Source organism: Armigeres subalbatus, chromosome 1 (assembly GCF_024139115.2).
Source record: "Armigeres subalbatus isolate Guangzhou_Male chromosome 1, GZ_Asu_2, whole genome shotgun sequence".
Lineage (NCBI taxonomy): Eukaryota > Metazoa > Arthropoda > Insecta > Diptera > Culicidae > Armigeres > Armigeres subalbatus.
Genome location: NC_085139.1, coordinates 265076379 through 265100953, shown reverse-complemented (window position 1 = coordinate 265100953; position 24575 = coordinate 265076379). Strand labels below are relative to the sequence as shown.

Here is a 24575-nt window from a genome sequence, read left to right as displayed (position 1 = left end):
CCAACAACGGGCGGGAGCAATGGCTATTTCGGCTTGGATTTGGGTCGGAAATCGATAGCTCTGAGGATTGTTTTTCATAGTTGCCGCAGGGCTTGAAATGTTGTTATCCTTAAAACAATTTAATTAATTGTGATTGCAGCGCAGTACTGTTGTTTCGTTTTTTGATAGGAATTTCAAATATTTTTTAAATATATTTTTTCCAATTACATTCCAAGAGAGGTTTGAAATACCGTATGTAACGAACAAATCATACGCTCAAAATCCAATGAACGTTACTAATCACGTGCGAAATTTCATTTAAAGTGTACCGTGGTACCGTGGATGCCCGGTAATAAGACTGTTTTTAATCTGAACACTAATCTGATGTAGCACACGCAACATCTTCCAAAAAGCACCTTGTTTCTATTCAGTTTCATTAAAGGCATTGGAAAAACATCAAAGCATGAAAAAGTTGCATCAAGATGTAAAAAATGTTCGAGTTGTGATCAGTGTTGTAAAATGTCATTTGCATTCGTTTATATAATTTTCTCAGAACTTTTTCCAGAAGGTAGCTATCAATTCATGATGTATGACGAACTCATAGCGCTTAAATGTGCCTACAACTTTGTCTAACAAGACATTGCTGTAAATATGTAATCTGGGGCGTGGGAGGCAAAATGTCATTCAAATGACATTATGTCAAATGACACGTGACATTTTGGAGAGTTTTCACTCCCCAGGCTCAGATGATATATTTAGAGCAATGTACCCTTGAACAAAAATATAGGCCTACTCAAGCGTTATGAGTACATCTAAAATTATGGAATAAATTTGGCTTCTAAAGAAAGTTATGAACAAATTAGACAAATGACATGCAGATGACATTTTACAAGCCTGGTTGTGATCAATGTTTCATTAACATTGCAATGCAGTACGTGTTTGACATTTGGAAACAAACAGCCAAAGAATACTGCACTTCCCCATAAAACATCCCACCTACTTTTCCCCCGACTTAGTTGGTTTTCGTCGGTTGGATCGGCCTACTTCGAATCCGACTAATCGGTTGTTTGTTGCACCGACGTATATGGAAGCTTAACAGGGGCGTTTATCGATTAAACAACACATTAAGTAGGCCATCTAAATCCATAGATTTGAAGCAATTCAGTTGGATGATTAATCGGTTAACATAGTTTATCGCCAAAAAGTAATTAAACCTATAAAGTCGGCAGATGGAATACTTAAAAATCGCATGACTAATCAACGGATTCAGTTAAATATTAAAATATAGCCGATGAAATCGGCCGATGAAGAGCAAGCAAATTGGTCGATTGATTAATGTATTTTAATGAATATTAGATGATTCCCGATTAAATCGGTTGTTTTAGTTCAACGAAATTAAAATATGAATCGGATATTTAAAATGGAAAATAAAGATTACCCGACGAAATAGGATGATTATTTTTTTATTAAATAGATCGATATCAATTAACTTGACAGGCATAAAATCGAATGTTTTACCGTTTTTAAAATAGTTAACAGTTAACTTATCATTTTTTATAAAAAGAAAACAAATACGCGTGACAACGTACATTATTTGTTAAAAAAAACACATTGAACTCCAACTTATGAACTAAACTAAACTGAAAAAAAACTGGTCATTGGCCCATCTTCAATGGAGAGTATGCTGGCGATGTTGGTGAATCAAATTCCGAATCAGAATCGGAACTGACATTTTTAGCTGCTGTTTGAACACATATCGATTTTTCTGATTCGGTTTCTGAAGCACGTCTGCCGAGAACCTGTAGTGCTGATTCCACGATCTTCGATTTCTCATTTTCAGAGAGAGTCTCGAGTGCAGTACGAATTCTTTTTGGGTTACTGCTTCCTGGCTGAGGGTCGGATGTCTTCGAGGAGTTTTCCTTCGATACTCCGGCATCTGGCAGGCGTTTCTTGGCGTCTCTGCGCTGTTTCGAATAGACCCGACCTTTGGCTGCAGACACCATGGCTGTGAAGATTTTCTCCGGAGTGAAGGTAATATTCACTATAGAGAAATTTTCATTTAAGTTTAGGTCATTGCAATTATTTTACGTATACTTACGGATGATATGACGTATGAAACTAACGTTTCTTAACTCCTCAGCTCTGTGGAATTCGTTTGCAGCGTTGTCGGTAATAATGGCTCGAAGCCAGTCATCTTTGGATACGTTGCTTAACGCGTAGGCAATTTCTCGTTTCATGCCAGATTCATGACGTGGATCTTGAAACTTGATTGCCGCTTCCTTAATCTTATCGGCAGAAGTGATGGGAAACATCCTGGTTCTTGGCGTCTCGATGGTTTTCTCAATAGCATCTTTTATTCCGCGTAGTTCTTCACCTGTGTTCGTCAGCAACTCTCGTGCAGTCCGTTGATGGGCAATCAGATCGCGGTTTTGTTGTTCGACTTTGAAATAAAAAGACAACATACGTGGTTCAATATTCACAGTGCAAAGGCAAAATTTGAACGACTTGTGCTTTGTGAACATAGATTCTAATGTAAACTGTCGAACACCTACAATATTAGGTTTTTTTCTATGCTATGTTGTTGGTGTCGCGTTTGAATTGATTGAATCTTTGTTTTCAACGATACAAACATCTTTTTGAGTTATTCTACGTAGAGTATAATTACCTTTATCAATTCTTGCGTGCAACCGCTGGAATTCACGCTCCAAGAATCGCTTAATGTTGAAATCTGTCATCTTGAACGTTTAGCTTAATCGTAACCTATATGCAACAAGCTTATTAATACGAATCCATTGCAGAAAAATAACTTCAACAATTTGGTTTGTATTTGATTAAGCTGAATGAATTTGACGTCACTGGCCATGTTTCGGGAGTACCAAATACCAATCCTTGTCGATTCAACAGGTGTGTGAAAAAAGGGCGAAGATCACAAAATTCTTGAACTATTGCTCTAGCATGTCCTTCGGACTCAGCAAATCCCAAAACTTTAGCAGGAATTCCATCTATTAATACACAATCATCCTTTCCATTGGCACTAATCATCAAATATTTGTCGAAGTAGCAAGTACGATATGCAAAGGAGCATCCAACAAGATTTTTTTTCAGTTGAAATTTGTCTGAAAAATGTTTTTCGGCTGGTTTCCGTTCACTTAATTTGTATTGCTCTGCCATTCGATTATGGAGCTGTTGCAGGTATTGATGCTTTTTAGTTAAATTCCGTTTGATTTCTTGCATAAAATTTTCGAACCTAAATGCACTTATGGATGGCAGGTTTCCATAAAGCTCTACATAATCAGGTAGATGCAGCAACATGTGTACATTATGGGAGAGACTATTTTGGCCATAGAACATTCTAAACCGCAGAACAAAGTCACGAAGAAAATCTCGGGCTAATTCTACATCCTCCGATGTTGGGTTCCTCATCGACAGTAAGCGGAGAGCGCAATAATACAGCAAAAAATGTTCATGTTGATCCTGTCCGAAAAACTTTTTTGTAATTAAAATTCCAGCGTAACTATCGAAAAGTCTGAATTCTGTTGCTTTGAAATTTGGCAATTCAGTAAATGGTTTTGGTCGACGAGCGAATTCACTGGGAATAGATCTACCCAGTTCGGAATAAAAAACACCTGTAAGAAATTTAATATGTTACAACTTGTTGTATAAATGTGTATAGTATAGAGATAAACACGTGCTTCTTAAAAATGAACTAGTCAAAAAGTATGATGCAAGGTATATCATAAAACCCTTTTCAAACATTTTACAATCGAAGTGCGAATCGAAAGCAATAAGTTTTATGTACGATGCACGATAGGCTAAGTATCTAAAATAAATACTACACAAGTTTACAAATATGCACGCAAAAAAAAGCGTTCCCGAATTCGTGAACCAGCAAAAATACACCGTGCTAGTCTAATTCATGGATTTGGGAACATCAGTCACGTTTTTCCAGAACGTTCCAGAAAACGTGACTGTATTCCCGAATCCGGGACGGTTGTTTCCAAAAAAATACACTGTGAACTCGTTAGGTCACGAATTCATGAACGTTTTTTTTGCGTGTGTGTACTGTTAAGTACCTGCTTGGTCCCGATCCGCTTTCCGTAGTCTATTGCCTGTATATCCCGGTTTCGTAAGTTTGCCCAGCATACCATCTAAAATTTTCTTCGTAACACCTAGATGACATGCATGCATAGGGTCAACCGCTAATTGCAGCACCATGTCTAATCCCTTGATTCGTTCTATCCCAAATATAGTCTGAGTACGATGATGCTCTGGATCAACTCTATTGCGAAACGATTCATTTGTTCTGGGAAAGCCCTCTTCCGGTGAATAAACCGTCACCCGGTTTACACGACTACCAATTTGTGTACAATTTGGGCAGCCATGTTTACTAACATGAGATATAGCGCCACTAATTTTACAAGTTGCTGGACGATCGCAAATAAATAACCTGATACTAAATTTCAACCTTTCCGTTTCACATTTCCGTTTCAATTGCACTCCATTTGAGATCAAATCATTGACCTCTGTCACGAAATCATGAAGAAAGTCATCAGCGCTAGATGGCTCTTTTAAACCCGCATAACAGCCTATAACAAATGGAGAGATCTCTTGGACGTTGGGGAACGCGGCAAGTATCGGCCAGAGGCATCGCCCATTCTTGGCAACTGGGAGGCCGTCGATGTTAATATCAAGGGTAATCTCTTGCATTTCAACTACTATTGAATCAAGAGCCAGATTCGACAAAGCAGTTTGTATTCCAAAGTGGAGATATTCGCCAGGCGCTACCTTTCTGGGGATAATGTTAAATCTGGGAGTTTCCAAAAGAGTCAACCGAGAACGTGGAACATCTAATCCCTCATCACGAAGAATTTCCAGGAGAGATTTAGTTGCCTCAACCCCTAACCTGTATTGAGACACATATTGAGCGAGTCGATATTTAATGGGAACATTTGCATTATGCTCGGCTGCAGTTCCACTTAATTCTCCGTCTGTATCAGGATCACTATCACGATAATTAGTCCCCGCAACATCGTCATTCTTGTGGTCAAAACTGATTTCTCCCTGATCTTCGTCCAGCTCGTTATCCGTCCTTAAATCACTCCCATCTTGGTCATCCGATTCACAGTTTTCATTCAAATGCCGTCGGTAAACATCGTCATATTCCTTAAATTTCCTAGTTTTCCGTTTCTCTCTCCAAATACTCCACCTACTTGTCATCGTGCTGAACAAAATTTTGCAACTTACGTTTAAGTTATTCGCTGGTTAACTAATTAAAAAAAGGTTTTAAATGAATTAACATTCACAGCAGTTTTATAAGAAAACAATAATAAGGTTGAGCAGATTTGCTCTACCAATTATTATCCCGATTAAATCTGCTATAAAAGCACTATTCAATCCTACGTTTGTTACATCGACTGTTGGTCACTCGAGAAAACGGGCCCATCATACTCATGATTTAGTCGGCACCAGATACATAAAGATTGTCTATAATAAAACAGTTGATTTTGTCTACAGAAACAGTTGATTTCGATACTAGAAAATTTTTCATTTCACAAATTATTTATTGAGATTACTTCTGCGCACATAGTCTGATCTGGCCAATTTACTATAGGAAACAATGGGATAGGATTCCTTGTCGAATGCAATTTGTTGCGAGTAAAACAGTTAAAGATAAATGCCAAAAATCGGCGATGCTTTATGTGTCTTTGTATAACAAATTGTTGTGAAGACAACTTTTTTACACTAAAATAATATGAAAGAAAGTATTTTTGCTATAACCTCATCTGACCGTTTTGACCGATTTTCAATAGGAAACAGGATTTCCCATTGAAACTTTTTGTGAAACTTGCATAAGTGTTTGCGTACACACTTACATACACACATACGTGCACACAGACTTGCCATCGTACTGCATTTATTTTTCAACTTACTTGGTAGATATTCACACTTTATCATTTTTTTATAATTATATTTTGTTCAAGGAACACAACAGCTGCATAAGTAAACAATACTCTAAGTAAATTATAACTATCAATAATTATCCCGATTAAATCTGATACATAAACACTACTTAATCCATAGATTGATACGTGGATATAAATAATGTCTAAATGGTACTCGACAAAATAAGCTATCCATACAAATGATTTGATCGGCACCAGATTTAGTAGGCATTCATAAAGGTTGAGTTTTACGATACTCGATTTCGTCGGTGGTAGAAACAGTTGGTTTCGTCAACACTTTGGTTGACACCCGATTTCGTCGGTGATAAAAACAGTTGGTTTCGTCGGTACCCGACTTAGTCGGTGTACCACAGAATTTCCCATCTGTCAAATGTTTTATGGGGTTTATGTTGCAAACACGAAACAAAATCATCAAGTTGCATATTTTTTACCATGTAACCATTGACGAATACATAGACGGAGTGGTGGCCATTTTTTCGGGCACCCTGGGGAGTGACGGATTACAATTATTACAATCACTCGACCATTGAGAAGCCCCTCAATTCAAATCACGTCAGTTTGACAACGTTGTCATTTCCATTTTTGTTTACCTCCTGTTTCTGATTCAAAAATCAATTCGGCATCAACATTTCAAAAGGGCGGAACTGACAATTGTAAACAAATCTAGTTTTCATTGTAATTAGATATAAAACATCAAAATTAATAATCTAAATCAATATGTTTCATAAAAATATCTAATACTATATCCGCACTACGGCCGAATAACATGTTTTTTCGCGCTTTGGTAAAGAGTTCGGCTAATAACATGTTTTTCAAAGGTAATATTCCCATACATTTCTGACAGCCGAATAACACCTTTGAATAACATGTTATTGCGAATAACATGATACAACTGATCGAATTTGCTGCTCGACTGAAGGCCGAAGGCCCTGCGCATTTTCCTCGACATCAATTCTCGCTTAACTTTTCAAAAGTAACATTTTTTTCATGAATTAATTTGAATAGCACAATCAAAAGCTTTCATGTTGTTCTGTTGATTGCGCTATTCAAATTAATTCATGAAAAAAATGTTACTTAGGACCTTTTGAAAATTTAAGCGAGAATTCCACTTGTCATTTCAAGTCCAATTAGAATGTTATTTTTGATTTCTTGTTTTGTTTCTCAGGTTTTGTTTTTCTCTGTTTAGTTTTTTAGTTTAGTTTGAAAATTGCTTAGAAAATGGTAAATTCTGACGTTAAGAATTTGAATTTGATGGGCTACAGCTCTTCGATGAACCTACGCCGAATGGAGTATCCTCCACTGGTCTCGATCCTGGGCCAATCGCTTCCAGTCGCCCGGAACATTGAGCGCCCTCAGGTCCTCTTCAACTGCAAAAAGCCATCGTGCCTCGAAGCCTGCGGCCTCTTCCGGGTTCAAATTGTTGGTTGACGATAATAAACTCAAAATAGAAGGTTGGTATTTGTTAAACCCAATCATAGTCTAATTTAATAAAATAATATTGTTAATAATTCTGTTTTCAGGTGAAAAAGTCTCAAATTTCCTGTAAGTATCTTCTCAATCAAACGAATGGTCATTGTGTATTTGTGAATTTGGAAAATTTTGCGGACCGAGGAAGAAGGCCGGATTCAATGATTTATTCACTGTATAACATTGGTGATGTCTATAAAGTGATAATAATTATGCCCGAATGTGCCGGATCTTGATTCGAAGCAGGGACTGTGTCCAGTAAGTACTGCAACCACTGCAACGGGACCGGAAAACAGGTGACAATTAGCTTATCGATTTTTGATGCATTCCACCTGTCGCTAATGCCAAGGTGCACGAAGTTTCGTCAAATATCCGTGCCCGGAAGCGGCGGTAAAGGACTGATGGCCCTGAGAGAGCGGATGACTATGTACGTGTGACGGCGTTGGGGTTGGACATGCTGTACAAATGCGTGGAAACAAGAACGGCAAAGATAGCACGCTTTTACAAAAATATTATAATAGACAACTTTAAATACAAATGGATTGGTACTTAAATCGTAATTTAATTCAAAATATATACCGATAATGAAAATTTATATTTGCAGTTCTTCTCAAATCCGGTTTAGCTGGTATCAACTTTCGTCTGGCTTTCATTCGCGATTCGATGTAGTACGCAAATGGTTTATCTACCCCAATATGGTAAGTGGTTCTGTTCCCATAATTTAAGAGCACCAAAGACTTTTTTTAATTGATTCGGCATATTGTGAAGGATCGTCTACATTGCAGAAAAATCGAGTAGCCAAATGGCTACTAAACTAGGAGAATACATCAAAATAAATATTGGTAAAACATGATTTTATTTTTTTCTCAGGTACCGTATCAATACTTGGATGGCGTTCCGTTGCTCATTATGCCATGCACAAGCTATAGAATAGGAACTGCAAGCTACACGGCTGATATGAAATGTTTTTTTCCCTACATCCTGTCGAGGATGTTCGGGACATCGACACTTATGAGTCCAGGATGCCGTTTGTCCAGACCATAATGTGACTATCACTGGAAATTTGAAGGATCGTCCTCAGGAGGAAAACAGTTCGAAGGCTTGAAAAATATAAGCAGTTACCGTTCATAGCAACAAAAACTCACTGACAGATGGGCAAATTGTCGCAGAATTCTCTGACCTTGATATGGAGGCTATTCGGGCGATTCGATTGAAACCATACTCGTTCTGCTCTTTGTGTCACATAATCATCGGCCTGTGTTCAGACCAGATTCAACAGTAATAATTTTTGTTAGCTTCATTAGAGAGACTTGCAAAATGAAATTGTAACAGATTAACTGCAATAAGATAGAACTAAATAAATTTTACGATTGAGTAAAACTAAATTGAAATTGCGTACCTCATGAAATTGAATTCAAATTACACTGAAATTAAAGTAAAAATAGTATAAAACAAGATAAAAGTTAAAATAGCACTAAATGAATTAAAATTTAATCAATTAATTTAGACCTACATATATTTAAAATTATATTAATCTGAATTTAAATTAGAATTAAATTGAAAAAGACTTTTTTTTTAGTCTTTATTAAGGTGTTTTTTTGATCTACAGACTAAGTTCAACACCGGTGAAAAAGACATTCTCATTGTTTGTTTTCAGCATTTGCAACGATACATAATTATATATACTGCCTATAGGCATATGATCGCATATTAGTCCCTTTTGGAAAAACATCAAATGGAGTAAATGAGGAACCAACATCAAGCCTACTTGTCCCATCTTGAAAATGACTGCACATGAGTCCAATTATTAAGGAACAAGGAACTCATAAGGTCATTTTCCATCTAAGGTGAACTGGCTTGATATTTTTTCCGACTTTTGAACAAACATTCCTATTTGACAATTGCATTCGATAATACTGTGATGAATATGACCGTTACAGAAGTTTTTAAGTAATGATTGATATAAAAAAATATAAGTAATAATTTGATAGAAACAAAATGAGATTTTACAATGAACCGAATAGAATGAGAAAATCATTTCTGATGATGACCAGTTTATATATTCACTTATTCTTTCGGACAGAATTAAGAAAATGAGAAAAAAAATCAGCTCTTTTAGTGGAATGTCTTCAACTGTCTAAGACGAGTTTAGAACTTTCCAATTAATTCCACCCCGTTTTGTTATCTTTCCAGATACGACCTCAACTGTGAGGCCGTCTCCAGTGCCTTGTACGTATCTGGAAAGATAACAAAACGTGGTGGAATTAAAAGTGAAACTAGACTAGACAGTTTAAGAAAATGAGTTAGTGACTTTCGGTAGAAGGTATAGGATTGCAAGAATAATTTGTTTAAAAAAAAGTTATACCTTAAAATCTAAATTATTGCAAAGCAATAACAAGGGTGTCATTTCATTTCAAGGAATATTGCTTAAATATAATTTTAAAATGATCAAATTAATTTGTTTAATTGTTGTTAAAATAATAAATTGTTATATTTATTTTATTCTCTTATTTTAAATACTTTACTGTCATAAGTTTTCAGATTTTACGCTCATTGAAACGGAGGGAGGGTTGATCATCTTCGTTTAGGATCATTCGATATGTAATGTATAGTCTAGTGCTGCTGATATCTGTTTTGAAAGCTTCTCAACCTAGTTCAGCAAACGAAGGTAAGCCCTGTTGTATGAAAAAAGAAGAAAAACATTAAAAAATGTATGTAATTAATTTAAAATAATTTTGCCTTACCACTTGGCCTGGGTATTTGTTCTGGAATTCGAAGTTCTGAGTTTCGCCAAGGCGCAAGGCATATATAGTCCCGAGCCTCATGTCGATGATTTTTGACAATTTTGATTTCCTTTCAGAAATATGTCTAAAATTGTTTTGTATTTCTCCATGTAAAATGAGTTTGAAAAATTCAACAGCATATTACTTAAGTTGGAGAAAGCTGACATGGAACGCTTATGCAAATAGGGGCAGCATTTGGTCAATATCTAGCTTTCGATCTGGGGTGTTGCCGTTCGTTAAACTCCACCGACTAGTTGTTGATACCTACTTATCTGCATGCTGTTATTTTTTGTTGTGGTCAGAAAATCCTTTGAGTCGTCATTCGTCTTTCAAATCGGTGCCGAATATTCCGTCGTCGTCGTAGGCATCAAATTTGCCAGTGGTGCTCCCCGTATTGGAGTCCCAAAAGAATTGATTTGATTTGATATTCGTAGTCGGGGCCGCGACGATACTCACCTTTCGTCAAAACCTCCACTGCGCTTTGAAAACGATGGTGTTGTTCCGTTATCAGCAAAATCGATACGAATACGACGATCCGGTGCCCCTAACGGGAATCCACGCATTTCCTTCACAGCAGCCGTAGCAGCATCAATAGAATGCTACAGAATGTAGGCATGGGTGTCCCCTTTGTTATATTCGATTTTTTTGATGGCACCAAAACGGTCGAACTCACGCTCCAACTGAGTAACCGAAGTCCATGCGCCAAGACCACCAACCCAAATTCTGGTCGTCGGAATAGCTTTACCGTATCCTATCTTGCGCTGGAACTTGGCAATGTACTGACCGGACAACTCAACCTTAGCTCGGTGAGCCATGTCCAACGTTTGGTAACGAACAAAAGCATTTCCAGTTCCTGTCGAAACGAACCGAAACGACGTCGCAAGGTGAGGGAGAAAAACAAACAGACAAACTGTCAAAACGTCAAGAGGGGTAAGTCAGCGCTTGTAAAATATTTATGTAATTCGTCACCCACGAGGGGTATTTTCTTCAAAATGAAGAAGAAGACATGGTGCTCGATTTTCTGATGGCTTTGTACCGGACATTTCGGTCTATGTATTCGTCAATGATGTAACTTCAATACGTCTTTCAAAATGTATTTGTTTGTTTAAATTAAGTTGCAGATAAGTTGAGAGTGTCTTCATGTTTAATTTAGCATCGTTCAACGTTTTGACAACTCACATTTTTTCCGGTGATGGTGCAATCAAGTAACAGAAAACCCGAGTACAAAACTTCATAATCGTACACACTTAGTTTTTATTTCTGCAGCTCGGCAAAAATCCGCACAGCCGTGCGCCAGCAAAATAAATAACTGATATTCCGGCAAAAATGATGTTTGATAGCTGATTTTCGGCAAATTATTTACTGATTTCCAGCAATTTTGACAGAAATCTCGGCAAAAAACATGTTTGCTGGGGCACGGCTGTGCGAATCTCGGTAAAAGTTGACCATTTTGCTGAGATCCCGGTAAAAAAATTAAGTGTGTAGGGTTGTTATGGTGAGTCAACATGCAGTCCCTTCGAAGTGTTGAATGGTGCTGTGGTAGAGTGAAGGACTATCAATCACAAGATTCATAAATCGAATTCAGTTTTATATTTTTATTTTTTTTTTCCACTGTAGTATTTTGCAACATTATTGCAATATTACTGCAATCGAAGGATGTTTCCGTAGGCTCCACCTCTTGCGCTTTTTAGATTGCAAGACAGTTATATTTGATGGCACAAAGGCAAAGATTGTTTCTTTCCAAATAGTTGCAAGTTGCAACACAGTGAAATGTTCAGTATTGAAACAATTTATGCTGCTTGGGTTCTGAGTCTCTTGCAAGTATACTTCTAAGCCTCTTGAACGAGGAATTCTGAGCTTCTTGAAGAGAGGCTTCCGAGGCTCTTGTAAGAAGGCTTCAAATTTATTTGAAAGTAGGCTTTCGAACCTCTTAAAAGGAGCCTTCAAAGCTTTTTGCAAGAAGCCTTCTGGATCTCTCAAAAGCAGGATCTTGAAAAGAGCTTCTGAATCTTTTGAAGGTAGGCTCACGCATCTATTGATAAGATGCTTCAGAGCGTCTTGTAGAGAGGCTTCCGAGCCTCTTGGATGGTGGTTTTTGAGCCACTTAAAAGGAGACTTCTTTTGCATCTTGAAAGGACGCTTCCGAGCCTCTTGAACGAAGAATTCCAAGCTTCTTGAAGGGAGGCTTCCGAGGCTCTTGAAAGGAGGCTTCCGATTCACTTGTAAGTAGGCTTTCGAGCCTCAAGAAGCCGCAATTTTTGAAAGAAGGCTTCCGGCCCTCTTGAAAGAAGGCTTCTGAACAATTTGCAACGAAGCAACCGAGTTTTTCTAAAAAAAAAGCCATCATGTCTCTCAAACGGAGGCTTCCGAACTTTTAGATTCTAGATTTCACTTCAAAAGCATATTCCTAACATATTGTTCAACTTTTTGTTTAGATCGCCTAAGTTGCATTGAAGATTTTTCAAATTTGCTCATTCGACATTTTGTTCGTTTGCTCTTTTGTTCCGCAGCACTTCATGCACTGTGCTGGTTGAGGAGGGCAGGATTTAATTGGCATTGGTTTACTAATAGCCACGCATATGTACAAGACAAAGTTTTGAAATAAAAAATGCACAATTATCAAGTTTCGATTGGAATTTAATACGTCCGCCATTACGCATTTTTGTCCGAGGTACCCCCTAGGACCAGCAAAGGTACCCCCAGGGGTACATGTACCCCAGGTTGAGAACCGCTGCTGTAAACAAAGGCAGGAAATGTTCCAATTGGAAGTCCAAATTTACTGTCAGTGTCATTCCAATCGAGCAAGAGTCTTGTCATTCCAAAAAATCGCGCGCTACATTTGATAAGGGCCATTTCAATTTCCACAAAGTCACATGTTTTATTTATTACTAGCAGGCTCGACGAACTTCGTTTCGCCTAAAATTGATTTATTCTCTGATTAGTTCTCGCGTTATGCAGAAATTTCAGTTTCATTTGTATGGGAGCCCCCCTTTCCAAAGCGGGGAAAGATCTTGAACCATCTTAAGAACCTTCCCGGCCCCAAAAACCTCTGCATACAAATTTTCCCGCCGATCGGTTCAGTAGTTTCCGAGTCTATAAGGTTCAGACAGACAGAAATTTATTTTTATGTATATAGATTTTGTTATTTTTTGATGATTTTGGGCTAATCCAACGAAAAGTTGAAAATGAACTTTACTTCTTTATAGTGAATTCACAACCCGATTTAAGTTGATGAAAGCGATACAAATTCAATATTTTTAAATCATGAAAATTGCATAGATCAATTTGAAAAGTTTATTCAACATCAGCAGTGTTGCGCATTCGGGGTTGCCGGTTGATTTGTTTGCTCGGAGATCAGATTTCGCGTCTTTGTTTATAGGGTAAAATGCCCAATAGTGGACCCCCTAGTAGCGAAATTTTGCTCTTCCTGTCGTAAGGCATAGAAATTTTCAACATATTAACTGTGCTTGATATCTAACAACAAGCTCTGCATCCCCTTTTCGCGATACATACATAAAACACCCAAATACACGGCGTTATTCGTTGCAATTAACATTTTAATGTCTAACTGAATTCGCCCTATAGTAGACCCCCTGGGGGTCCATAATAGGAAATTGCTTCCCTATAGTCGACACTTCATTTGATTTTCATGTCCCGTTTCTGGACGTTCTTCTTCCCTGTTATGGACCCCCAAAATATTCCTATAATGGACACTCTCGTGTTTATTTTTTATAGAATTGTAAAAAATCATCTAATTTGACTTTCCATAGCATTTCCATCGCATGTAATCAAATCATAGGACTGTAAGGTAGGTTCTCCCGATAGAATTTCATAGCACAATGTTGACATTGTGCTATAATAATGCAAAAATGGCTGGAGGGTCCACTATTGGTTGGGGGTCCACTATTGGGCACTTTACCCTAGTGTCTTTAGTAGTCCCGAGTCCGAGTACCTCCTCCTGCCAAGGGGAGCTGCAGTAAGGAGTGCGCTGTTAATTCAGGAAGCTTTCCCTCGCGGAAGCGTGAGGACATTTGCTAGTGGAACCCTCCTCTCTGGGATAGTACCTCTTCAGGTTGTAACATCCCTTCCTATCCTCCTACACAAGAACTGTGGGACACCGAAACCAAGGGACATCACTCATTGTCCGATGACATACGGAAGAGGGACGCCCCATTCCCCTGCAAGCAACAAGTTCACAGCAAAGAGCAAAGTCGCTGTTTCACCGGAGGACTCCATTACGCAAGCGTTATGCAGATGCAGCATACAGGCCTCCGGTTTCCCTGAGCGGATACTGGTAGTAGCAGTTTTCCAACTCCATCCGGAAACTAAAAACATCAGGAATCACCCCCTTATCCATACCACAAATCAGACCTCGTCCTAGGCGCTGCCGTTAGACACGAAGAGCCATTAAAGTCAGGAGGAAGAGCTCTTAGGAGAGTTCCTTTAGCTCACCCCACCCCCTTAAAGTCAGCGCCCTGGATATTTACGAGAAGAAACAGTGTCAGTGCCAAACTATCATGAAAAAGAAAAACTAAGAAAAGGCAGTGGGAAGAATTTGGACACCGTGAATCCTTCATAATCAGCAGCTGGACTGTGGCGGAAAATCAATGCCCTCACCGGGAAGAAAAGATCTTCCACCACCTACCTTGACCAACAAAACCGCACTATTTCAAATGCCTTACTTCCGGTCCGTGAAAACCAATTGTCGTACCAGAGCCAACCTAATCCAGACACTCTCGAAGCCTCACACGACTAGGAACAGGGGTCTCCATCTAGATCGATCATACAATCATCGACAGCAGGTTACTATACGGTTTCCAACCTACCTGTATTGCCAATTGTAACTTAGTCAACAACGTCCTGTCATCAAGCTTCATTAGCTACGTCAGAATTGCATCCGGTCTAGTAATTACTGACTCTGCCAGTGCCTTCGCGGCTCTCTATATTCAGACCATTCTCACCTACGCGCAGCAGTCTACAATCTTCTCCTGAATTCCAGGGCATTGTGACGTTTCCTGGAACGTTAGAGCTGACCTTCTGGATAAGGTTGAGCACCCAGGTCGGCGCTTCGCCACTTTCCACCATGACCTGATGATCGCGAAGCTGCGGAAAATGAGACTCCCGGACTGGAAAACCGCCCGGCTGCGATCAATTCTCGGCTTGCATTTGTTAAAGTTAATGGCTAAGAGTCAGCGCGATTTAGAATTCCCTCTGGTTTTCCTCAAGGTAGCCACCTCGGGCTTCTCCTTTTTGTGTTATTCATAAATGATTTGTGTTCACTGATCGAATCGGATATGTTCCTGTACACGGACGTCCGCCTTTCAAGAGGCTCAGAAGCCTCCTTTCAAGAGGCTCGGAAGCCTCCTTTCAAGAGGCTCGGAAGCCTCCTTTCAAGAGGCTCGGAAGCCTCCTTTCAAGAGGCTCGGAAGCCTCCTTTCAAGAGGCTCGGAAGCCGCCTTTCAAGAGGCTCGGAGCCTCCTTTCAAGAGGCCCAGAAGCCTCCTTTCAAGAGGCTCAGCCTCCTTTCAAGAGGCCTGGAAGCCTCCTTTCAAGAGGCCTCAGAAGCCTCCTTTCAAGAGGCCTGGAAGCCTCCTTTCAAGAGGCCCGGAAGCCTCCTTTCAAGAGGTTCAGAAGCCTCCTTTCAAGAGGCTCAAGCCTCCTTTCAAGAGGCTCGGAAGCCTCCTTTCAAGAGGCTCGGGAGCCTCCTTTCAAGAGGCTCGGCAGCCTCCTTTCAAGAGGCTCGGCAACATCATTTCAAGAGGCTCGAAAGCTTCCTTTCAAAAGGCTGGCATGCCTTCTTTCAAGAGGCTGGGAAGCCTTCTTTCAAGAGGCTCGGAAGCCTTCTTTCAAGAGGCTCGGAAGCCTCCTTTCAAGAGGCTCGGAAGCCTCCTTTCAAGAGGCTCGGAAGCCTCCTTTCAAGAGGCTCGGAAGCCTCCTTTCAAGAGGTTAGGAAGCCTCCTTCCAAGAGGTTAGGAAGCCTCCTTTCAAGAGGCTCGGAAGCCTCCTTTCAAGACGCTCGGAAGCCTCCTTTAAAGACGCTCGGAAGCCTCCTTTAAAGACGCTCGGAAGCCTCCTTTCAAGAGGCTCGGAAGCCTCCTTTCAAGAGGCTCGGAAGCCTCCTTTCAAGAGGCTCGGAAGTCTCCTTTCAAGAGGCTTGGAAGCCTCCTTTCAAGAGGCTCGGAAGCCTCCTTTCAAGAGGCTCGGAAGCCTCCTTTCAAGAGGCCTGGAAGCCTCCTTTCAAGAGGCCTGGAAGCCTCCTTCGAAGAGGCCCAGAGACCTCCTTCCAAGAAGCCCGGAAGCCTCCATTCAAGAGGCCTCAAGCCTCCTTTCAAGAGGCCTGGAAGCCTCCTTTCAAGAGGCTCAAGCCTCCTTTCAAGAGGCCTGGAAGCCTCCTTTCAAGAGGCTCAGCCTCCTTTCAAGAGGCTCAGCCTCCTTTCAAGAGGCCTCAGAAGCCTCCTTTCAAGAGGCTCGGAAGCCTCCTTTCAAGAGGCTCAGCCTCCTTTCAAGAGGCTCAGAAGCCTCCTTTCAAGAGGCTCAGAGCCTCCTTTCAAGAGGCCTCAGAAGCCTCCTTTCAAGAGGCTCAGAAGCCTCCTTTCAAGAGGCCCGGAAGCCTCCTTTCAAGAGGCCTCAAGCCTCCTTCAAGAGGCCTCAAGCCTCCTTTCAAGAGGCTCAGAAGCCTCCTTTCAAGAGGCTCGGAAGCCTCCTTTCAAGAGGCTCAGCCTCCTTCAAGAGGCTCAGGCCTCCTTTCAAGAGGCTCAAAGCCTCCTTTCAAGAGGCTCAGAAGCCTCCTTTCAAGAGGCCTGGAAGCCTCCTTTCAAGAGGCCTCAAGCCTCCTTCAAGAGGCTCAGAAGCCTCCTTTCAAGAGGCTCAAGCCTCCTTTCAAGAGGCTCAGAAGCCTCCTTTCAAGAGGCCTGGAAGCCTCCTTCAAGAGGCTCAGGCCTCCTTTCAAGAGGCCCCAGCCTCCTTCAAGAGGCTCCAGCCTCCTTTCAAGAGGCTCAAGCCTCCTTTCAAGAGGCCCAGCCTCCTTTCAAGAGGCTCAGGCCTCCTTTCAAGAGGCCTGGAAGCCTCCTTCAAGAGGCTCAGAAGCCTCCTTCAAGAGGCTCCAGAAGCCTCCTTTCAAGAGGCTCAGAAGCCTCCTTTCAAGAGGCTCAAGCCTCCTTTCAAGAGGCCTGGAAGCCTCCTTTCAAGAGGCTCAGAAGCCTCCTTTCAAGAGGCCTCAAGCCTCCTTTCAAGAGGCTCAGCCTCCTTCAAGAGGCTCAAGCCTCCTTTCAAGAGGCTCAGAAGCCTCCTTTCAAGAGGCTCAGGCCTCCTTTCAAGAGGCTCAAAGCCTCCTTTCAAGGGCTCAAGTCTCCTTTCAAGAGGCTCCAGAGTTTCCTTTCAAGAGGCTCAGAAGCCTCCTTTCAAGAGGCTCAGAAGCCTCCTTTCAAGAGGCTCAGAAGCCTCCTTTCAAGAGGCTCAGAAGCCTCCTTTCAAGAGCTCAGAAGCCTCCTTTCAAGAGGCTCAGAGCCTCCTTTCAAGAGGCTCGGAAGCCTCCTTTCAAGAGGCCTCAAGCCTCCTTTCAAGAGGCTCAGAGCCTCCTTTCAAGGGGCTCAAGTCTCCTTTCAAGAGGCTCAGGAAGCTCCTTTCAAGAGGCTCAGAGTCTCCTTTCAAGAGGCTCAGGAAGCCTCCTTCCAAGAGGCTCAGAAGCCTCCTTTCAAGAGGCTCAGAAGCCTCTTTCAAGAGGCTCAGCCTCTTTCAAGAGGCTCAGCCTTCTTTTAAGTGGCTTGGATGCCTTCTTTCAAGAGGCTCAGCCTCCTTTCAGGAGGCTCAGAAGCCTCCTTTCAAGAGGCTCAGAAGCCTCCTTTCAAGAGGCTCAGAAGCCTCCTTTCAAGAGGCTCAGCCTCCTTTCAAGAGGCTCAGAAGCCTCCTTTCAAGAGGCTCAGAAGCCTCCTTTCAAGATGCTTGGAAGCCTCCTTTGAAGAGGCTTGAAAGCCTCCTTTCAAGAGGCCCGGAAGCCTCCTTTCAAGAGGCTCAGGCCTCCTTCAAGAGGCTCAGGAAGCCTTCTTTCAAGAGGCTTGGAAGCCTTCTTTCAAGAGGCTCAGAAGCCTCCTTTCAAGAGGCTTGGAAGCCTCCTTTCAAGAGGCTTGGAAGCCTCCTTTCAAGAGGCCTCAGCCTCCTTCAAGAAGCTCGGAAGTCTCCTTTCAAGAGGCTCGGAAGCCTCCTTTCAAGAGGCTCGGAAGCCTCCTTTCAAGAGGCTCGGAAGCCTCCTTTCAAGAGGCTCGGAAGCCTCCTTTCAAGAGGCTCGGAAGCCTCCTTTCAAGAGGCTCGGAAGCCACCTTCCAAGAGGCTCGGAAGCCACCTTCCAAGAGGCTCGGAAGCTTCCTTTCTCCGAACCCGTCTCCTAACCCCAGCATTGGTTGGTGCAGTCCATCGGTGGGCCTCGTCGGTCGGTTTCACCATGTCGGCCGGGAAAAGTGTCCGCGGGCATGTTTGCAACGGGCGACATCGTCTCTCCGGCCCCAGTCTCAAGATTAATGGGCAGCCGATCCCAAACCGGAAACTCGTCAAGGTCCTCGGAGTTTCCATCGACCGAGGACTGTCTTTTGTCTCTCATTTCCAAGCGATAAAAACCGGCTGCAAATTGAGTATTAACCTTGCTAAAACCTTATCAATTCCGTATGGGACAAACAACAGGGCCACTCGGTATCGTATCGGGCAAGCGTTGATTGACAGCAAACTGCTTTACGGGCTGGAGCTGACTTGTGTAGCACGTCGGGAGCTTGTCAGCATACTCTCCCCAGGTTTCAACAAGTACCTCAACATAGCCTCCGGACTTCTTCCCTTTACATCTGCTGAGGCTGCCTGCGCCGAGGCCGAGGCTACCGTGTGCAGGCGGCTATTTGCCAAAAATCCGCAGCATACGCTTCCGCAACATCCGGAAACCTTAGGAACCCCCTTGTTCGAGGGGATCGGATGCTGTATACGATGGCCGGCGTCAACCCTCCCCCCACCAATGGCTATGGTCCACTGGATCGGAGAGACGAGCTGGCACTCCTCTACAGTCAATATAAATCACTCCATTGCGAGGTACTTCAAAAGAGCGGACAACACGAAAGCTCTACGTAGATCGGTCGCCGAGCTGCTAAACACCGAGTTTAGGAACCACGAGAACCACTACACTCATAGGAACCTTCCGAGACAACAAGTCAGCATAGGCGTTACTGGGAACAACCTAACGGCGTCGGATAGCCTTCCTTAACAATGCAGCGTCTTCTAGTCCTGACTGATTTCCCAAGCAATCAAAAGTACGGATAAGATGGGATGTTTTGGCTTAATCAGAGTGCAGAAGTGAACTTTGAAGTTCCGTTATAGGGCTTGGAACTCAATGTGAACCAAGAGTGAACCAATTGGTTCGGTTAGGAACAAATTTGAGTAAAATCAGAACTTTTGGTTGCTTGGGTTGGCCAGTGCCATAGCTGCGAAGCGACCATCCGAAACACCCATGAATTCAGGTAATTCTCGCTTGCGATCCACAGTCGACAAACTTCGCCTGAATCCCGGGCCACTGTAGGGTGTCAGGGAACGTCACTGTGGACACTTTTGCTAGAGTCGAGCATCAAGGCCGGCATTCCACGACACCGGTTCCTCATGCGGACGTTAAAGCCTGGATCAAAAAGATCGTCAGCCAGGATTGGGTTAACCGATGGGCAGCTTCCAGAACCACGCAGCTACGGAAGGTCAAAGGATTCACGGCACCCTGGAACGACATGTCCAGTTTCAAGGACCAGCAAGTCATTTCCTGCCTTCGCACAGAGTACACACGATTCTCACATAATTTCGGTGGAAGGCCCTTTCGGATCGTTTGTGAAATCTGCGAAGTAGAACACTCAGTTGAACATGTGATCTGCCGTTGTCCAAAGTTTGACATTTCTCGATCCAGCCTCGAGATGCCTTGGCTGACGATACCGCAAGCATATCAGCCCTAATGTGTTTCCTCAAAGATGGGGGGGCAATACCACCAGATCTAGACTCAGCTTGGGCCACTACCACCCGGATTTAAGTCCCATCCTCGGAGGTATGCGGGCTTCTCTGGTTTTTCCAGGGTGTAAGCCCCTCCAACCCCCAGTGACCAGCCTACCCGGGCATCTCAACCCAGGACATAAGTCCTCTGCTCCTAAAACATCATATTAACAAGATCAGCTGGAGGGGGTTTCCTCATCGACTACGCTAACATCGTTTCTTCATATTGACACCAGCCGACCAACTCCTGTGTAGCAGGAACACGAAAATTGTCGCTCTCAGAGTGAGCCGTGCTTTCAGCGATATTCAACCTTTTGCTTGATATCGTGTTTGCCTAATTAACGTTCTGATAAGTTTTTTTTTGTCCATGAGGACTCCTCACCTTGGAAGACAATCCTGATCTATTGCTGTGTCCCGCTTTTTTGTCCATTTTTTACCTTTCAACTAATTTTAATATATTTTTTTAAGTGTGTAGTTTGAATTTGCTTTGTTAATTGATCTACACTGTATTTTTTTGCATTGACTTGCGGAAGGTCCCTAGGTTGGACCTTAGGGGCGCTGCTCCTTTAGCACTGGCGATACCATGACAAGTGAAGTACTGAATATTCCCCACGGTATTCATTCATACTTGATACTTGATACTTGATGGGCTACAGCTCTTCGATGAACCTACGCCGAATGGAGTATCCTTCTCCACTGGACTCGATCCTGGGCTAATCGCTTCCAGTCGCCCTGAACATTGAGCGCCCTCAGGTCCTCTTCAACTGCAAAAAGCCATCGTGTACGCGGCTTTCCACGAAGCCTGTGGCCTCTTCCGGGTTCTCTACTAAATATTATCTTCGCTTGACGTTCTTCCGGCATACGAACAACGTGACCAGCCCACCGTAGTCTGCCGTGTTGTATAAGCTTAATAATATCCAGCCCTTTGTACACCTGGTGCAATTCGTGATTCATGCGACGCCGCCAGATACCGTTCTCCTGTTTACCGCCGAGTATTGTCCGCAGCACCTTACGCTCAAACACTCCGAGAGCTCTCCGATCAGCCTCCTTTAACGTCCATGTCTCATGGCCGTATAAAGCCACCGGAAGAATCAGAGTAGTATACAGCGCGAGTTTTGTTTTCGTTTGCAGACTACGGGACTTAAGCTGGTTACGAAGTCCGTAATAAGCCCTGTTTGCAGCTGCAATACGCCTTTTCACCTCGCGGGTAACATCATTATCGCACGTCACTAATGTTCCAAGATACACAAATTCTTCTACCACTTCAAATTTTCCACCATCCAGCACTATTACGCTACCATCACCACTAATGAACCCACGTTGATTGCCAGCGACCATGTACTTCGTTTTGCTGGTATTGTCCGTGAGTCCAATCCTCGCTGTCTCCCTCTTAAAAGGCGCAAAAGCCTCTTCCACGGCACGGCGATCAATTCCGATAATATCGATATCGTCCGCAAATCCCAGGAGCATATGCGATTTTGTGATAATGGTACCGCTTCTTTGCACACCAGCTCTCCTAATCGCTCCCTCGAGCGCTATATTGAACAGTAGGTTCGAGAGTGCATCACCCTGTTTTAATCCATCTAAGGTAACAAATGACGTCGATATTTCATCCGCAACCCTTACACTTGATTTCGATCCGTCCAACGTTATACGAATCAGCCGTATCAGTTTCGCCGGAAAACCATGTTCAAGCATAATTTGCCATAATTCATTCCGTTTCACTGAATCGTACGCCGCCTTGAAATCAATAAACAGATGATGTGTCTGCAAGTTGTACTCCCGCAATTTATCAAGGATTTGTCTCAGGGTAAACATTTGATCCGTCGTTGATCGGCCCTCACGAAATAGATGATTTCATCCTTCATTCATATAATAATGAAAATAATTTCTGATTATATAAAATGTCTTGTAGTATAATGCGTCTCCATCTGATTCAAGATTCTTGTCTTATAACCTTTTTATTATGGGATGGATAAAATACCTACTAATGAAGTTGAAGGGCTATGGAACGTCTTTAATAACGGTGGGGCGTTTTTCCCAGGAACTTTCGAAATCCATTTTTTCACGGCTTTTCTTAAAAAAGCTTAATTATTACGTATTCTCTGTAATATTTTTATATGACTACTCACAGGCAATGCATTTGTGACTTTTTGGACTACCAAATAACACAAAGTTTGCATAAATTGCGTTGAAGAGAAAAAGGATATCATAAATATTGCCTTAGGAGGAGCATATTATACCGCCTTACCCTAGACAACGGCAACCGTTTTATTGTCAATGATTTTGTTTCTGTATGTTTCCTACCAAACATCTCTTCATCTGTGATTGTTTTTTCTGTGGATCTATTTTATAGGGTAAAATGCCCAATAGTGGACCCCCTAGTAGCGAAATTTTGCTCTTCCTGGCATAAGGAGTGGGAATTTTCAAAATAATAATTTTGCGTGACATCTAATATCAAGCTCTGCATCTCCTCTTCACGATACATACATAAAACGCTCAAATACTCGACGTTATTCTTTAAAATTTACATTGTAAAGTCGAACTAAATTTGCCCTATAGTAAACCCCCTGGGGGTCCATAATAGGAAATTGGTTCCCTATAGTCGACACTTCATTTGATTTTCATGTTTCGTTTCGGGACGTTCTTCTTTCCTATTATGGACCCTCCAAAATATTCCTATAATGGACACTCTCGTGTTTATTTTTTTATAGAATTGTAAAAAATCATCTATTTTTACTTTCCATAGCATTTCCAATGCATGTAATCAAATCATAGAACTGTAACGTAGGTTCTCCCGATGGAATTTCATGGCAAAATGTTTCCATTGTGCTGTAATAATGAAAAAATGTCTGGAGGGTCCACTATTGGTTGGGGGTCCACCATTGGGCACTTTACCCTACTCAACCAGAGACGACCGTGCACTTATAGAAAATAATATCACTTGAGTACACTGCAGTTTTGTTTGAAAACAATTCCATTTTATTGTGCCACAATCACACAAAGAGCGTTGAAGTCTATCCACAGAACAGTGCTGATCATCCCAGACTCAGAGTGGACTGCCCGGGAGAAATCCCGTGTCATTGGTGTGGCTAAAAGAACGCGTGTGTTTGTGACAGTTTTGCGGTTGCATTGTTTTGTAACGAAAAATTTGCATCGAGTCGGTGCCAATGTGCTGCCGCCGCGCCGCCGTCGCCGTTGTTTCGTTGTTGCAAAGCAATTCCAATTTAGATAAAAACCTTTGTCTGTCGGTTTCACTTTGCCGCCGCGGCTTCCCGGAGTCCGGGAGGGAGATGTAAATCTTTTTCAATAAATCCCTTCCCAAGGCTAAACAATGTGTGTTTGTGAATCGTTTCTGCTGTTTTTATAGTTTTCTCACAATATAAGCTACATACAGGGTCGGATTTGTAGTTAGGGTGGATATCCACGATGAGAACTTATTCCGGTTGATCGAGAACTCCTTTTACTGAATTCAACCCTGATGGCATTGAAGGAAAAAGTCCACAGGCGACCGAATGCCAACAGTGGCGGTCCGTCGCTATTTTCCCTTCGTCGGTAATCCAGTTCTGGCAGTTTTATTTCCATTGCAGCTCCATACAGTACAAGTTTGGTTTATTTTCCTGTGTTGTCTTTTGGTGTGGTTTCGGTGGATTTTGAGGTTTTTTCTCCCGATCGCTATATAGCGATATAAGGTCTGGGTCTGTGTGGCGGTTAAAAGTGCAGCAGGACAAGCGAAATCACAGCACCAGCCAGAAGCTTAGGAGGTTTTCGCCCGGTTTCTCTATTTAATCAGTGAGCCATGAGTTTTTGTGTGCTTTCCAGTCGGTTTGCGAGGCGAATTTTGCGCAACCCTCAGCCATGTGTAGCAATGTTTACTTTGTTGGAAACCATAGCAAGCAGATGCAATCAGCGAAAAGCACGGGGATGACAAGCTACGCCATCTTTGTCACATCTTTTCTGAATCACCAATACGAGTGCACTGCGAATGCAACATAAATAATTGCGAGGGTGAAAATGATATGAAACGAACAAAGGCATAGACAGTACCTTGGGCAACTAGCATTCTAAATAATTGAGCAAATAAGTTGAACATTCTTAAGTTTGAAGCATGGAATCAAGTGTAAAATTGTTTTAATTGATAATTCGTTAAATTTTTCTCTATTTTCTCATGATTGTATCATGTTGCATTATTGAGTGTTAAGGGCGTTTTGCATTATATTATCCTGTAAAAACGTAAACATTCAAAATTCACGCACATACTATTGCAAAATAAATCAGTATTGGGGTGATTTGACACTGGGGGATAAATTTATCACCCAAAAAAGAACGAACAGGCAAACCTGTCAAAATCCATAGTAAAAAAATTGGATGTCGCTCCTCTGGCG

General features: G+C 42.1%; 2 protein-coding genes and 2 long non-coding RNA genes across 6 annotated transcripts in view; 2 read left to right on the top strand and 2 right to left on the bottom strand.

Moving 5' to 3' along the window:
• The window catches only part of LOC134207309 (mucin-2), a 630356-nt gene that overhangs the window by 521223 nt on the left and 84558 nt on the right, over positions 1-24575 (top strand). Inside the window, exon 1 of one of the 2 annotated variants that reach the window (XM_062683032.1) lies at positions 23841-23982. The exons of the other annotated variant lie outside the window; for it this stretch is intronic. Coding sequence (XP_062539016.1) covers position 23982 — 1 coding nt within the window. The 5' untranslated portion in view covers positions 23841-23981. Of the gene's footprint in view, positions 1-23840; positions 23983-24575 lie in introns of those variants that run through there. 2 annotated transcript variants of the gene reach the window in all.
• LOC134213567 (uncharacterized) lies at positions 1435-2820 on the bottom strand. Of its 2 annotated transcripts, none has more exons than XM_062692737.1 (3): positions 2645-2820; positions 2078-2419; positions 1435-1984 (listed from the first exon to the last, which is right to left on the bottom strand). In XM_062692737.1, the coding sequence occupies exons 1-3, from the start codon at positions 2712-2714 to the stop codon at positions 1635-1637; spliced, it is 762 nt and encodes a 253-aa protein (XP_062548721.1). In that variant the 5' UTR covers positions 2715-2820; the 3' UTR covers positions 1435-1634. The 2 variants fall into 2 exon arrangements, with proteins under 2 accessions (XP_062548721.1, XP_062548710.1); XM_062692726.1 differs by having other exon boundaries at positions 1435-2020; positions 2645-2818.
• Positions 7087-9638, top strand: LOC134213561 (uncharacterized). Its single transcript, XR_009979483.1, has 4 exons — positions 7087-7393; positions 7463-7954; positions 8014-8107; positions 8280-9638. It is a non-coding gene; the product is annotated as an uncharacterized LOC134213561 (long non-coding RNA).
• LOC134213556 (uncharacterized) lies at positions 9895-11037 on the bottom strand. Its single transcript, XR_009979482.1, has 2 exons — positions 10154-11037; positions 9895-10084 (listed from the first exon to the last, which is right to left on the bottom strand). It is a non-coding gene; the product is annotated as an uncharacterized LOC134213556 (long non-coding RNA).

Excerpts from the sequence above, each read along its gene's own strand:
- LOC134213567 (XM_062692726.1), bottom strand. The coding sequence starts at position 2,714 with ATGACAGATTTCAACATTAAGCGATTCTTGGAGCGTGAATTCCAGCGG. Across the intron at positions 2,420-2,644 it reads GCACGCAAGAATTGATAAAG|TCGAACAACAAAACCGCGAT; the intron begins GTAATTATACTC and ends TTTATTTCAAAG. Across the intron at positions 2,021-2,077 it reads TTTCATACGTCATATCATCC|TGAATATTACCTTCACTCCG; the intron begins GTAAGTATACGT and ends ATTTCTCTATAG.